The sequence below is a fragment of the Vombatus ursinus genome, unplaced genomic scaffold, assembly GCF_900497805.2.
Source record: "Vombatus ursinus unplaced genomic scaffold, bare-nosed wombat genome assembly UNPS02014768.1, whole genome shotgun sequence".
Lineage (NCBI taxonomy): Eukaryota > Metazoa > Chordata > Mammalia > Diprotodontia > Vombatidae > Vombatus > Vombatus ursinus.
Window position 1 is genome coordinate 26,590,724 of NW_020954546.1, and position 13,773 is coordinate 26,604,496.

At 54.7% G+C, this 13,773-nt stretch overlaps 1 protein-coding gene across 1 annotated transcript; it reads left to right on the forward strand.

The window, feature by feature from the left end:
• Positions 1-271: 271 nt before the first annotated feature.
• On the forward strand, positions 272-13,657 carry PIGS (phosphatidylinositol glycan anchor biosynthesis class S). The gene is made up of 12 exons (XM_027862047.1): positions 272-391; positions 1,365-1,504; positions 1,612-1,723; positions 5,205-5,294; positions 5,543-5,634; positions 5,803-6,010; positions 6,313-6,455; positions 6,553-6,667; positions 8,586-8,731; positions 9,185-9,285; positions 10,217-10,427; positions 13,181-13,657. Exons 1-12 carry the CDS (start codon positions 283-285, stop codon positions 13,454-13,456), a joined length of 1,743 nt encoding a protein of 580 aa, XP_027717848.1. The 5' UTR covers positions 272-282; the 3' UTR covers positions 13,457-13,657.
• The last annotated feature ends 116 nt before the right edge of the window (positions 13,658-13,773 follow it).

Genomic DNA, 13,773 nt, shown 5'->3' on the forward strand with positions numbered 1-13,773 from the left:
GTCTCCCGACGGGTCTAGACCAGGAGCCGCTAGAGCAGGTGCATTCGGCTACACATCGCATTTCCTTGGCTCATGCGCCCCAAGCTCTTCAGTCTGTCGCCGCGGCCCGTAGTGACCGGCAGTCTGCTCTCAGGAGGCGGGCCCAGGCGAGTTGCTAGGGGATACCGCCCTGGGATTGGCCGCGACCAAACCTTGGCTCCGCCCCGTCCGGATGAGCGGCACGCTGAGCTCTGATTGGAGGACGCGGGCGTAGCCCCGCCCTGTACTCTGCGGCAAGGAAGGATGGCGGAAGGAAGGATGCTGGGGGAGCGAGCTCGAGTGGAACGTCCTCGGCTGGAGCGAGGAGACCGAGAACGGAACCAGGCGCTGCCAGCGCTGATCTTGGACCCAGGTGTGGGGGGACCGGCGGGGGTCCGAGCCGGGCGGGGCCTCCGCCGAGGGAGGGAAAAACTGAGGCCCCAAGAAGGGTGCGTTTGTGGGCTTGGGTGTGTGTATGGGCACGCGCGGTGTGTGTGTGCGTGTGGGTGCATATGTGCACGCGCCTGTGGTTGTGTGCTTATGTGCATCCCGCGTGGGTGTGGCGTGTTTGTGTGCTTATGTGCCTGGGTGTACGTGCACGCGCGTGTGTTGGTGTGCTTGATGTGCGTGCGCCCTTGGGTTTGTGTGCTTACGCGCGAGCAGGCGTGTATCTGCGTGGGTATTGTGTGTTGGTGTGCGGGGCCCAAGGATCCGCTTACAACCTGTGTACCTGCATTTGTGTGCGTGTCCGTAGGCTCCGCAGAGTGTGTGGCATAACATAAATGCACAGAATGTTACATAGCATCGCCAGAGAAACCATGTGTATTGAAATATGATTATCAATATTAAGAAGAAAAAAAATTAAAGAGGCACTGGAGGAGAGGCTCCCCTTAGAATGTGTGTGTACGTGCACGTGTGTGCATCACTTTAGGCTCCCCTAGTGTGAGACACATTCTCAGCATGAAGTTTTTAAATGCATAAAATAAGATTATCATGGAAACCAGATACATTGAAATAAAGCTGTCAAAGTAGTAAGAAAGAAAAAAAAATCAAGACCCCAGGTTAAGAGCTCCTGGACTGGAGGTTCCCTTCTGTGTGTGGGGGCAGGACTTGAGAACTCCCCACCCCCCTTAGTGTGTGAGCAGGAGGAGGGTTAGAGACCCCTCCCCTCCCCACTTGGAGCTGAAGGGGTGGCAGCGTGGGCAGTGCCCAGACTTCAGGCCACACTGGCTGGCCCATAGGGAGCATTGACTGTTGGGCTGTCCAGGTTAGTGGGCTTTCCTTCCCCACTTCTTCCATGGAGGGTTTTCTGGCTGACTCCTTCCTTATCTCACCGCTTCCCCCAGAGAAGATCCGAGGCAAGCATGCCGCCCTCTGCTTTGCCACCATGGCCGTCATGCTGGGGCTGCCCCTGTGGTGGAAGACGACCGAGACCTACCGGGCGGCCTTGCCTTATTCCCAGATCAGCGAGCTGGACTCTTTGCTGGTGAGGCCTTTGGGGGGGGAGGGACAAGGGGCAACAAAAACTCGGGGCTTTATGTTGTGGTGCTGGAGGATTCTGCTGGGGGCCCCTAATCTCCTCTTTCCTTTTAGCTCCGGCTCAGAGTTCCGGTGTCTGTGGTGTTTGTCCAGGGGTCTCTGCCCATAGTGGATCAGCAAAAACTGCCCTTCACAATTGTCAATGAGCGCGATATCCCATTGAAATGTGAGTCTCCTCCACCCCCATCTGCCTGTCTCTGCCTCCCTCTAGCTCCTAGGGATGGGCAGGGGGGTACCCTGACAGACTTTTGGGAGTTTGGGAAGGAATTGGGCAAGGCACAATGCCCTGCAGTCTGGGTGTCCTGTAAATCTCATTAAGGGTGATTTTGGTATTACCATGGTAAAGTTGATAGGTGCTTTTAAAAGCACCACAAATTAATTTATGGTCTCATTTATCCCCCCCCCCCATTTTTTGTGTATTTGTTTGGAGGTTAAATTTATAGTTTTAAAAATAGTTCACCAAAAGCCTAGAGATGGATTTTCTCAGCCTCCGTGGGGGAGCGGGAGTTTACCCCTTAGCAAGCATGATGATAGCTCACATTTCTACTGTACTTACACATTTACACAATGAGGAAGTATGCGATCTCATTTGATCCCCCCAGCAAGCCTGTGAGGTGGGTACTGCAAGTATTGTTATTCCTATTTTACATTTAAGGAAACTGAGGCTCAGTGATGAAGTGACTTGCCCAGGGTCACACAGTTGTAAGTACCGGGAGGTGGGACTGTAGCTCCTATCTTCCTGACTCTGCGTCTTCTGACTCTGTCCTCTCTGCCCTGTTCTTTCTGCCTTGTTAAGTATGGTAGTTGTCAGTATTGCCAGTGCCCCTCCCTAAGATGACCGCCTTCCACATCAATCTCTTTGCTTCTGTTCCTGAAACGTAGCTCTGACCGGGTAACTCGTCAGCTCAAAAATCTTCAGTGGCTCCCTAGTGCCTCTAGATAAAGTAGGATGAGATCCTCACGCTGGCCTTTAAAGTCCTCACAGCCTGGCTCCCCCTGTCTTATTTCACGGCGTTCCTCTTTATCCATTCTCACATTTTCCTCAGACTGGCCCATCAGCTGCGCTCTAGATGATGGTCATTTGCCCATTCCCCAGGCTTTCTTTGTCCTGCCTCCTCAGCTCTACCTTTACACGGGCTCTTTTCCTCAAGCCTCTGCTCCAGCCTCTGCCTCCCACAGATTAACAAGCCTTTATTCTGCGCCCTGCATGGCACGAAGCCCATTCCGAATTCTCCCTGGCCCCCAGCTGCTAGCACCTCCTCCCTAAATGCTCTCTTGTATGAAATCTTTCTATGTGTACATGTTGTCTCCACCTGGAGGACAGTTAGTAGCCCCAGCCCCAGCCTAGTGTTTGGCATACAGCAGGTGCTTACTCAATGCTTGTGGCATCTTCAAGGCCAGGCACTGTTTGTGTGGCTAGAAGCCCTCTGATCAGTGGTGGTTAAATTGAATTGGAGACATAGCTGAAGCCTCCTGGGAGGCCTCAGGAACAGAGCCTGCTGCCAAAGCCAGCCCCCAGCCCCAAAAGCAGAGTTTCCAGGAGCAGCCAGGGCCCGCTGCTGGTTCGCATGCTCGCAGTCCAGAGATGCCTCAGGTGGGAGTGGGAACAGGAGAGCTGGGTTCGAGGATCTCGGCCGAATATTTTGAAAATAGGAATAGTCTGGAAATTCAAGGGGGTGCTTCAGTCTTTCCACCACACATCATGGTAATGGAGATAGCTGATGTTGGTCTGCCGTGTTAAGGTTTGTAAAGCACTCCACACCACTTGTCTCTCTGGATTTTCACAGACGTGAAGGAGGGTTGGCACCATGTTGGCACTGACATCATCATCCTTATGGTCCCCGATATAAAGAATAGCATATGGATGTTTCCAAGTAGCATGCTTACTGTATGGCTATTGGGCAGGTGGAAGCCTGACAGAAAGGCACTTTTTAAGTATTTTTAAGGCTCTGTCCAGAAACTGCCCATTATCCACAGCAGCCCAGGCTCCTTGACCTTTGAACTGGGTTGGGAGATCAGGGCTGAACAGGAGTGATGGTGGTAGAGAGAACCCCAGCTGAATTACAGATGCTGTTTGGATTCTCTGGTTTGTTGAATTATCCACATCCCCTTCTGGTGCCAAACTAGCCAGGAAAATCCCCCAGGAAGGAGGGAATGTCCTTGCCAAGAGCGAGGCACGCTACTTCTCGAGGCTCGGGGTTGGTGGTGGTCTGTGTAAAAGGAGCAGTGGCCGGGCCCCGGGATCAGCAGAGCACGACTTGAAGCCAGAAGGGACTCGAGAGGTAGATCATCTAGGCCAATGTAGAAATGGGAAACTGAGGCCCAGAGAGATGAGGTGACTGGCCTGAGGTCACTCAGCATGTCAGTGGCAGAATCAGGTCCTCTGATTCTAAATCCAGTTTTCAGATAAGTATGTTCTGCTGTGTAATACGCTCAGGCATTACACTTGAGAGTCGTTTTTTCTCAACAGCTCGATCACAAGTTCCACAAAGACTTTTTGTATTTCATCTGAACTTGGTCAGTCTCCCCATCTCCTCCCTTACTCCCTCCTGTTTTTCTGTACACTGTAGGTATTTAATAAATGCCGAGTTTAGTTGAATTGAATTTCACAGCGGATGCCCCTTTCTTACTCTGTTAGGCTTAGACTGTTGTGGGAATGAATTTGTCCTTGAACATTCACCAAGAGACCGTAGAGGGAGGGACGCCTGAGAGCAGGATAATGGGTAGGGGAAATGGGCCTGGGGTTCACCTGCAGGCCTAGAGTGGACAAGGCAGTGCTGTGGGATGGGGCCATGCCCAGTGCATGCCAAAGCTGGACGTGTCATGGGGAGCTACCTCTGGCCTCTCCCGAGGGAAGGCTAAGGGAATTAGGCCTTCCACCTCACTCAGCCCTTCCTTGGCAGGCAGCCCTCTGCCTTTTCAGGAACGTTCTGTCCCTCAGGAATAAGGAGAAGACAACACTGAACTGGTTTGGACCCTTGTGGGGGAGGGCTTGATTTAACGCTGTTGGAGCATCTCATTCCACCTTCCCCCAGCCCCTCTGAGGCACTGCCTCCTCCCTGGGTGGGCCTGAGTGCCAGGCAGAGTGACCATAGGAAGCAGTGGGGGATACGGGATCTGGGCCAAGAAGAGCTGAGCCCATCTCTGTGCTGGGGGAGGAGGAAGAGAAGGAAGGCCAAGGTGGGGAAGGACCATATGACGCTTTCAGTCTAGTAATACAGATCAGAGCTCATTGGTCTGATAGGCCACAGTCGGACATACTAAAACTTGACTCTAGCATACTGATGCCATGTACAGATCAGAGAGGACGCATGAGTATGTCAGGACACGTGTGATAAGTACTCAGAATAGGGAAGGTACAGAGAGGGGAGAGCTGGGAAGGGGGTAGGGGATGTAGTTGGGGCCTCCCTGATTTATGAAGGGTAGGGGGGTAGGGCATTCTAAGTCAGAAGGACATGTGGACAGCGATGGGGAGCTGGGGAAATGCAGGCAGGTTTGGAGACAAGTGAGTAAGGAGCAAATGGCCAAGGTGAGGGCCGAAGCTTCTGGGCATTTTTTGCCCCTCGGGTATGTCTGGGATGAGCTTACAGAGTTTAGGTGCCTGTTCTGAGGGCCAGCCCCGGAGCCTACACTTCCTTTTCCCTCAGGCAAAATGAGGCTCAAAAGCCGCTTCCAGCAGGCCTATCGGATGGCGGGGTCCTCTGAGGAGAATGCCTTGAAAAAGGACACTGTTCAAGGTAGGAGGAGGGGAGCCCCACAGGGACCTGTGCCTTTCTTCACTTTCCTTTTCTGCGCCCTCCAGGGAGAAGGGCAGGGAGGGGCCACAGAGGATTCCCCTCAAGGGCAGCAGCTTTTCCAGGGGCCCCACTGGACGCTGGGCTCTGACCTGGAGGATGCCCCTGGGTCTGGGGGTGTTGCGGTGCCTTCTGGAAGGGAGGGGCTGGGGCATTAGGCTTCTTGCCCACCTGGCTGCTCTTTTCCTTAGAGGCCGAAGCCGCGTTGCCTTTACCAAAGGAGGATTCGTTGGGCTCACTCAACATATTTGTGATCCCTGAGAAATCCTCACTGCTCCCCCAGGTAAAGAGCCCTGGAAGCTTTGCCGTTTCCTCTTGGGAAGTCTTTTACATCCCATGGAAGTCTCTTTCATAGGGGTCATTTCCATGTACCAGCATGTCATGCGGGTGGGGGGTGATGCCCCTGTTCCGGAGTCACCGCCACACCTTCTGCCATCTCTCTTTCCCTCAGGACAAGATGAGTTACATCGGGCCCAAGAGGACGGCGTTTGTTCGGGGAGCCCACGGTCGGCAGGCCTTGACAGTGATTGGCCAGAAGATACTGCAGGTGGCCCAGGCCATGTCGCTGACGGAAGAGGTGCTCGCTTCTGCCCTGGGTGACCGCCTTCCAGAGGACAAACTGAACTTGGACAAGAGGCGGCCCCTCAAGTCTAGCCTGGGTAGGTGACTGAGGGAGGTCCTTTCTTGCCAGGCTGCCCGTGAGTGAGGCAGGGCAGGCAAAACAGAGGTCCAGAGGGTCCTGGCTTTGTGCCCGTGGTGGAATGGGCATCACAGAATCTCAGAACGGGAAGGGATGTAGGTGCTGTGGGGTCCCTGATTAATGTTGAGCTCTCCCGGTGCTGATGGAGACAAGGCCTCTTCCTTTGGGAGAAGTCGGGATCCCATCTGCCTCCTCCCTCTCTTGGTTCCTTTTGCCCAGTCCTGGGGTTTCGTGACCTCCCTGACTCCTCTTCTTCTGTAGGCTACGAGATCACCTTCAGTTTATTGAACCCTGATCCCAAGTCCCATGAAGTCCACTGGGACATAGAGGGGGCAGTGGAGAATTACGTGCAGCCCTTCATGTCTCTGCTCAGTGCCATCGGCAATTTCTCCATGGACTCTCAGGTGAGGAGCACTGGGGAAGGGGCTGGCCAGCTGAGGCTTCCTTCAGGGGAGATGGTGGTCGTCCTTGTTAACCAGCTGGCCCCTCTGCTTCCCCCAGGTCCTGTACTACGCCATGCTTGGTGTGACTCCCCGCTTTGACGCGGCCACTTCCAGCTACACGCTGGCTGCTCACAGCCTCCCTCACGTCATCAACCCTGTGGAGGCCCGTTTGGGTAAACAAACCCTCCATGGGGGTGGGGGTGATGGGGAAGGAGGGAGACCGTGTGTGTGTGTGTATGTGCGCGCGTGTGCACGCGAGTGCTCACGTGTGCAAATGTGAATGTGCATGTGTGTGTGTGTACTCATGTGTGTGTGGTGATGGCGAAGGAGGGGCTTACAAAGTAGCCTCTCTGTGTTGGTATGCGTGTGCGTGCTTGATGATGGGGAAAGGGATGGAGGGGTGATTCTGAAGGCTGCTGGGGGGCTGAGGGTCAGGTCCCTGTTCGGCCTGGCGTAGGGAGGAGGTAGTATTCCCAGGCTGTCACTCTCATCAGTCACATGGGTCCCTGCCATGTGCAGACTGTTTTAGGCTCCCCATCTCCACCATATAGAAATGAAAATGAAATGCTCCCTGTCCTCAAAGAACTAACATTCTGTGGGGGGAGATAACGTGTATGCTACTAAGTCAGTACAAAATAAACATAAGGGAATCTTGCTGGGAAAGCAGCAGCAACGTGGGGGGTAGAGGTGGGGAATCAAGCAGGGCCCTCTGTGGGAGGAGGTATTCGAGCTATTCTTTGAGGAAAACGAGGGATTCTTCAAGCAAAGGGGACTGGATTCCTGGCATAGGACACTACCTGTGCAAAAGTGTGGCGATGGGAGATAGAGGGTTGTGTGTGAGGAAGAGCAGGAAGGCTAGCTTGGCTGAACCAGAGTGTGTGAAGAGGAGTAATGTAGAGCCCTAGAAAGGTAGGCTTGAGCCAGGTTGTGAAGGCAGGGCGGCTTGGATGTTAGCCCAGAGGCAGAGTTTCTTGAGCAGGGTGTGACTGGGTCAGAGGGGTGCTTTAGGAATGTTACTCTGGAGCTGTGTGGAGGAGGATGCAAGTGGAAGGAGGGGCTTGATGTAAGGAGGCCCATTAGGATCAGATGGGAGAGCTGGGCTGGGCTGGGTTCTGGGATGAGCAGAAAGGACGATGTGGATATTTCAGAGGGGCCGCGATCTGGCGAGCGATTGGTTGACAGGGTCGAGGGATATGAGGAGTTGAGAATGACTGAGCTTGTGGACCTGGGGTGGGGACAGAAATGAGAAATGCAGATGACAGGTGGGCTTGGGGGGATGACAGGGGCTTCTGCTCTGGATGAGTGAGTCTGCAGTGGGCAGGTGAGGGTGCCGCCTCGGGCCTCAGGACGGCCGGAGATGAGGCCTGGGTGTCTCCTGGACAGAGATGACGATGGATCCCCCAAAGCCATCATCCCCCACCATTGAGGCATGTTGTAAGAAGTGGTGCCCGGGTCTGATCTCTGCCAAGGTGGGACTCTGGTCTAGATTAGAGAGTGGGATCCAGAGCCACGAGAGAACACGGGGCAGCAGGCATGAGAGAGGGGACCCCAGTCTAGGAGCAGCAGGGAGACCCATGGATCACACCTTTCACACCTTAGCAGGGGGCTTGGAGGAGTGGTCATAGAGGAAAACTGGGCAGAGAGGAAGAAGCTGAGGGAGATAGCTGCTAAGCAGCTTGGGCAGAATTCGAACGTTGTGCCCCCGGGTCCACAAAGCTTGTGGTCACCATTTCCCTCCGCAGGAAAGCATCTGATAACTCCTTTATGTTGAGGTGTTTGTGACTTCAGGTGCACCCTCTGTGCAGGCCCATCGGGAGGAGGGGAGTGGGAAAGAAATGAATCTTGGAGGGACTGGGGGTTTCAGAGCCTGGGGCCATGTGAGTGTTTATGCTCGTGAGGTGCTGGCTGTGGGGTCACAAGCCCAGCCAAGGCAGGGCCAGGGAAGCTTCAGCTTCATCCTGGAAGAGTTGGTGGGAGAGCTGAGATTGCATAGTGAGGGGCACTCGGGGACAACAGCGGTTTCTGGGGCCGCAGCACGGGGCGCGGCTCAGAGCAGCCTCGGGTGTCCTCCTTGGCCACTTTCTGCTCCAGGATCCAGAGCTGCCTCCCTCTACCCAGTGATCAACTTCCTCCTGTATGTGCCTGAGCGTGCCCACTCCCCGCTGTATATCCAGGACAAGGATGGGGCCCGAGTGACCACCAATGCTTTCCATAGCCCCCGTTGGGGTGGCATCATGGTAAGGGATCCTTCCCCTGCTCCCTGGGAGCGGGAGGAGTGTCCTGCCCGCGGCTTCCCTGGCCACGGGCTTTGTCTGGGGCTTTCCTTGGCGTGGGGCCTCCCTGGGGGCAGGGCTTGGAGCACAGGGCTGCCGTCTTTTTCTTCTTTGTGAATGTTTTGTCGATGCTTTTTTGTCGTTTGCCATCATTCAGGACCTACCCCTTGCCCGTGGTGCGCCTTCCCTTGTGACAAAGAGGGGCCTTTGAGCACCTTGGGGGCTATGTCAGCCATATCTGACGGCCCGGGCACATTCTGCACCTGCAGTTGCCGCCCCCCAGGCCTCTCCAGCCAAAGCGGGGGCATCTTTCCCCATCTCTTCTCTGAGACCCCAGATTGGTCATTGTTGTCATCGCCCCTAGTGTCCTAGCATGAGTTCTGCCAGCGTGGGGTGACCTTGACTTCCTCTCTCCAGGTGTACAACGTCGACCCCAGTGCCTACAATACCACGAGGTACCCTGTGAAGGTCAATGTGGACATGGTCCCGGTGATGGAGGTGTTCCTGTCCCAGATGCGGTGAGGGCCCTGGTGCCCCCAGTCCTGGGTGGTAGAAGGGGGTGGGGGACAGACATCAGCTCTTACAGTTCTGATGCTTCTACCTGTCACCCTGTGGGGAGCGTTTTATGCTCAGACCTCTGAGAGCGCGAGGTGAGGGGCAGGCTCGGTGTCAGAAGGCAATTTGTGGTACCCTTTGGCTTCTGATCTCACCAGAAAGCTCTCTAAAGATAAGAGTCCTTCCTTTTTCTTGGAAGAGCAGTGCTAACCAAGAAATAGGGGCTGGCTTCAGGAAGGGCTGGGGATAAAGGTGGGCTCTGGGCTCTGGGAGGTCACTGGTGTACGCAGCTGCTGCGGGGGATCAGCCTCTTCTAATGTACGTCAGGGGCAGCATTAGAACCAGAGCGCGCTTCCTCCCGTGCTGAGGGCTTAGCAGCTTGTCCACATCTAAGTGCCACAGAGGCCCTATCCTCCTGGCTGGCCAGTCCACCACCCTCCCTTTCTGCTTCAGGTTTAGCAAACAACTGCTGAGCACCCATGGTATGTATTGTAGGGCTGACCCCTGCAGGGAGCGGGAGTGCACGAGATGCATTAGACATGGTGCTTGCCCTTGGGGACCATGGGTAGTCTATTGAAATGAGTCAAGACAGAAAGCTGGCACAAAGCGGACGAGCCACGTGCCGTAAGGAAGGTCCAAAGGGCTGGGGGTGGGGATAAGGAACATTTACTGCTTGGGGGGAGGCACGTGCGCCTGACAGTGCTTCGTGGAGGACGCGGTGTGTGGTCTTGGGGGTATTTGGGCATGTCTATAATCTTTTGGCAGCCACTGCATCTTCCCTTAATGCCCTCAGCAAAGGTCAGACCCTTCATGTACCAGGGCCCAGCTCTCTGGGCGTTTTGCTCTCACCCGCCACCTGACCCTACCTGTTCCTCTCCTCCCCCTGTTTTTCAGGTTACTGTTTGGGGTCCCCCACCCTCAGATGCCAGAAAACTTCCTTCTGGGAAGCCCTCCGAGTGAAGGGCTGAGGTACTGGGAGCTGGACAGGCTGGTGTGGGCCCGGGCCGTGGAGAACCTGGCTACGGTCATCACTACTCTGACCTCCCTCGCCGAGTTGCTGGACAAGATCGGCAACATTGTTATCAAGGACGACGTGGCCTCAGAGGTGTGTGTGTGTGTGTGCGGGCAAACACTCCTGCCGTCTGACTGCTCAGCGAGCGTTTGCCAGACTCCCGCGGCTCCAGCACTGTGCTGCGTGTCAGGGATGCAAGGCTAGGAAAGGACTGGCGCCTGTCCTCCGCTGGGCTGCCGCTCCCTGGCTCGAATAAAAATATAGGAAGTCTTCTTCGAGGCCTGGAGGAGGAAGCCGGGCCAGGCCTGGGGGTGTGGTTTGTGCAGATGCACGAAGGTGAGATTGGGGTGCTCTGGGCAGGCTGCAGTGTAGAGCACTTGGGCGGGTGTTATGGGAGTAAGGCTGCAAAGGTAGTTTAGAGGCGGTGGTGGAGGCCCTCGGGTGCCAGGCTGGTGTTTTATCACGGCGGCCACAGGGAGCCACAGCAGGTAGTTGAGAAGAGCAGGATCCTAGATGTAGAGTTCGAACTGACCTCAGAGGCCATCCAGTCCAACTCCTACATTTAACGGAGGAGGAAACAGGCCCAGGGAGGGGACGTGACCACCCGAGAGTAGATCGGTAAATGCTGGAGGTAGGACTTGAACCCAGGCCTCCAGACTACAGAGCCAGCACTCTTGTTCTTGACATCAGTCAGCTGTGTATGCTGCTTCCCCCCACAATCGCCCTGTCCAGATGAGCCGACATCAGCGTTGGTCAGGGTGGGCTGGGCTCCTGTTCTCCAGGTCCTACTGACTTCACTCTCTAGCTGTGGTACAGGTCTCCCCGATTCTCTGAATTCTCCGTTCTCCTAGTCCGTGAGCATAGTGGAGCGTGGGCAAGACGGGGCTCCAGGCAAGTGACTGAACCCCACTCAAACTCAGTTTGCTCATCTGTAAAATGGAAGTAATAATAGCCCCTGGTCATAGGATTGTTAGGATCAAAGGAGAGAATGCGTTAAGTTCTTTGTAAACCTTGAAACATTGTAGAGATGTCAGCTACCAGCATTATTCCTCCTCTTCCTCCTCCCTCCTCCCTCCTCCCAGGGCAGTAACATTCCATCCCGTTCACGTGCCACGTTTTTGAGGCATCCACATGGTTTCCAGGTTTTCACTACCACAAAGTCTTCCTAGGCCTCTTGGCTGATGCAGCCGTCACCGGCTGTCTCTGGCTTCCTTGGGGTCTGTGCCCAGAGCGCTAGTGTCAGAGGTTGGAACAGTTCATTGCAGATTTTTCTTCTGCACATTCCAAAATGGAGGAATGGTATGCATGGGGCAGAGAGGGGAGGATGCCACTGAGGAAGTGGTGACAGTGTCTAGCAGAGGGGTGATGGGTGAGAGCCTGAAGGAGCAGGGTGGTCCCAGAGGGGCGGGGAAAGAGGTGAAGGAACAGAATCTACAGGACCAAGTCGGGGGAATGGGGTTTATGGAAGAGGATGGCAGCACCCTGGACAGAGTGTGGAGCAGGGCTAGAGATGAAGGGAGCAGCTTAGTACTGGATTGGTAACTTGGGAGTCGTCATATAGGTATGATAATTGAACCTATGCGAGCTGAGGAGATCACCAGGGACCCTTGAATGACACAAGAAAAGAGGGTCCAGGACAAAACCTTAAGAGACGCCTGTCAGTGGCCATCAGTGATTGAGGATGGTCCCCAGCTGAACTGGTGTCTCTAGGGGAAGACATTAAGGGGAGAGAAGGGAGACCCAAGCACGGGGGTGAATTTGGAGGACAGGGATGGATGAAGGCATTGAAGATCAAAATAAAGATGGACGGGAGACGTAGGCGGATTGAAGCAGAGGGAGATGGAAGGATGGGGAGTTATCGTCGGGAATTGGAATTAGAGTTGGCCGTGGTGTTGGCACCATTATGGACGATGGCGCGGTTTAAAGTGTGAGCACCCCTCTGAGCAGCAACATTGAAAGGATGCTGAATGTGGGGAGGTGAGGTTGCTTCCTAAGCCCTGCTTAGTCCCCTTTGCTCCCACACACTAATTATGGGCATCTCTGAAGGTTTTGTCCTGCTCCTTCTTTGATGTCTCTCTAATCTCTCCTGCACTGAAGATCCTGGATGCCTGAGGGAACATCAGCATGTATATTAAAGTCCCCAAGTATGGGTGCAGGGCTTGGGGTGGAGATGGTGACTGTGGACCAGGGTTGAATCCCTTGAGAAAGGACAGAGTATAGCTTGAAGACGGGTGGCCTACAGGAACAAGGATGTGGTCAAAGTGACTTAGAAGGGTTGAGTGAACCTCAAAGGGGGATGGTGGTGGAGGGAGTGGCAATGAGAAATACTTACTCCGGTAAGTGCGGTCCTCTTGGTGCGTGCGCGCATGTGTGTGTGTGATGACAGGGTCTACTTGTAACCATTTTCCTGAGTGGCAGGGTGGAGGGAGGAGGATATGGGCCACGGTGGTAGAGTTGAGAGTCCTGGAAAGCGGGGACTGACTTTCAGCTTAGCAGATGGCATCTGACTCAAGGGATTGGAGAGCCCAGGGTGGAAGTTTGTCAGATGTAGGATGGGGAAGGACCCATTGAATTGGAGCCTCTAACCTTGTGGGTCCTATGATGATTACGCAGTGTCTGCACGTTGCTGTGCACATGGCGTTGGTAGCTTCCCAGTGAGTCCTGGTGATACCTGGAAGAGCTCGTAGTAGTTCATGGGAGCACCCTTCCCCTTCGTGGCTTAGGTGGCTTTTAAGTGTTTCACAAAGCGGCCCAGTCCATCGGTGGCATGAAGCCACCAAAGCGCCATCTCTCCCCCTCCCTGGGCCTACCTTAGGCCCCAGAACTGATTGGTGTCTTCTGCCCAGGTGTACCGGGCAATGGATGCATTCCAGGAGGCAGCGCTGGAACTGTCCGCTGGCAACCTGGAGGTTGCTTTCCGTGCCAGCCGGGAGGCAGTGACGTCCTCAGAAAAGGCCTTCTTTGATCCCTCCCTTCTTCACCTCCTCTACTTTCCTGACGACCAGAAGTTTGCCATCTATATTCCCCTCTTCCTGCCCATGGCAGTGCCCATTTTCCTGTCCATGATCAAGATTATTGTGGAGAACCAAAAAGCCAGGAAGGATATGGAAAAGGTGGACTGAGTGTGCAAAGGCCAGAGAATGGGGGCAAAGGGTTCCCTCTTTATGAAAGCTGAGGTTGGGTGGGATGGTAGCTTGGAGAGCAGATGAATTATTGCTCCCGGGAATGGTCTGGTCCTGTCTTGGAGAACCCTCATTCTTCTGTATCCTTTGTGCCCTCACCCTGAAGATCCTTTGGTTAGAGGCCAGGCCTTCCAGTGGGTAGGCGGGTGGGTGGGTGGGTGGGAGGTTGGGTGGGCAAAGGGAAGGCCCTCCAAGAAGTCCTCTGTCCTGGGGCCTCTTGCATTTAGTTCTCTCTTAAGGGATCAGCCTAGTTGGTG

Excerpts from the sequence above, each read along its gene's own strand:
- PIGS (XM_027862047.1), top strand. The coding sequence starts at position 283 with ATGGCGGAAGGAAGGATGCTGGGGGAGCGAGCTCGAGTGGAACGTCCT. Across the intron at positions 5,295-5,542 it reads GAAAAAGGACACTGTTCAAG|AGGCCGAAGCCGCGTTGCCT; the intron begins GTAGGAGGAGGG and ends TCTTTTCCTTAG. Across the intron at positions 8,732-9,184 it reads CCCGTTGGGGTGGCATCATG|GTGTACAACGTCGACCCCAG; the intron begins GTAAGGGATCCT and ends TCCTCTCTCCAG.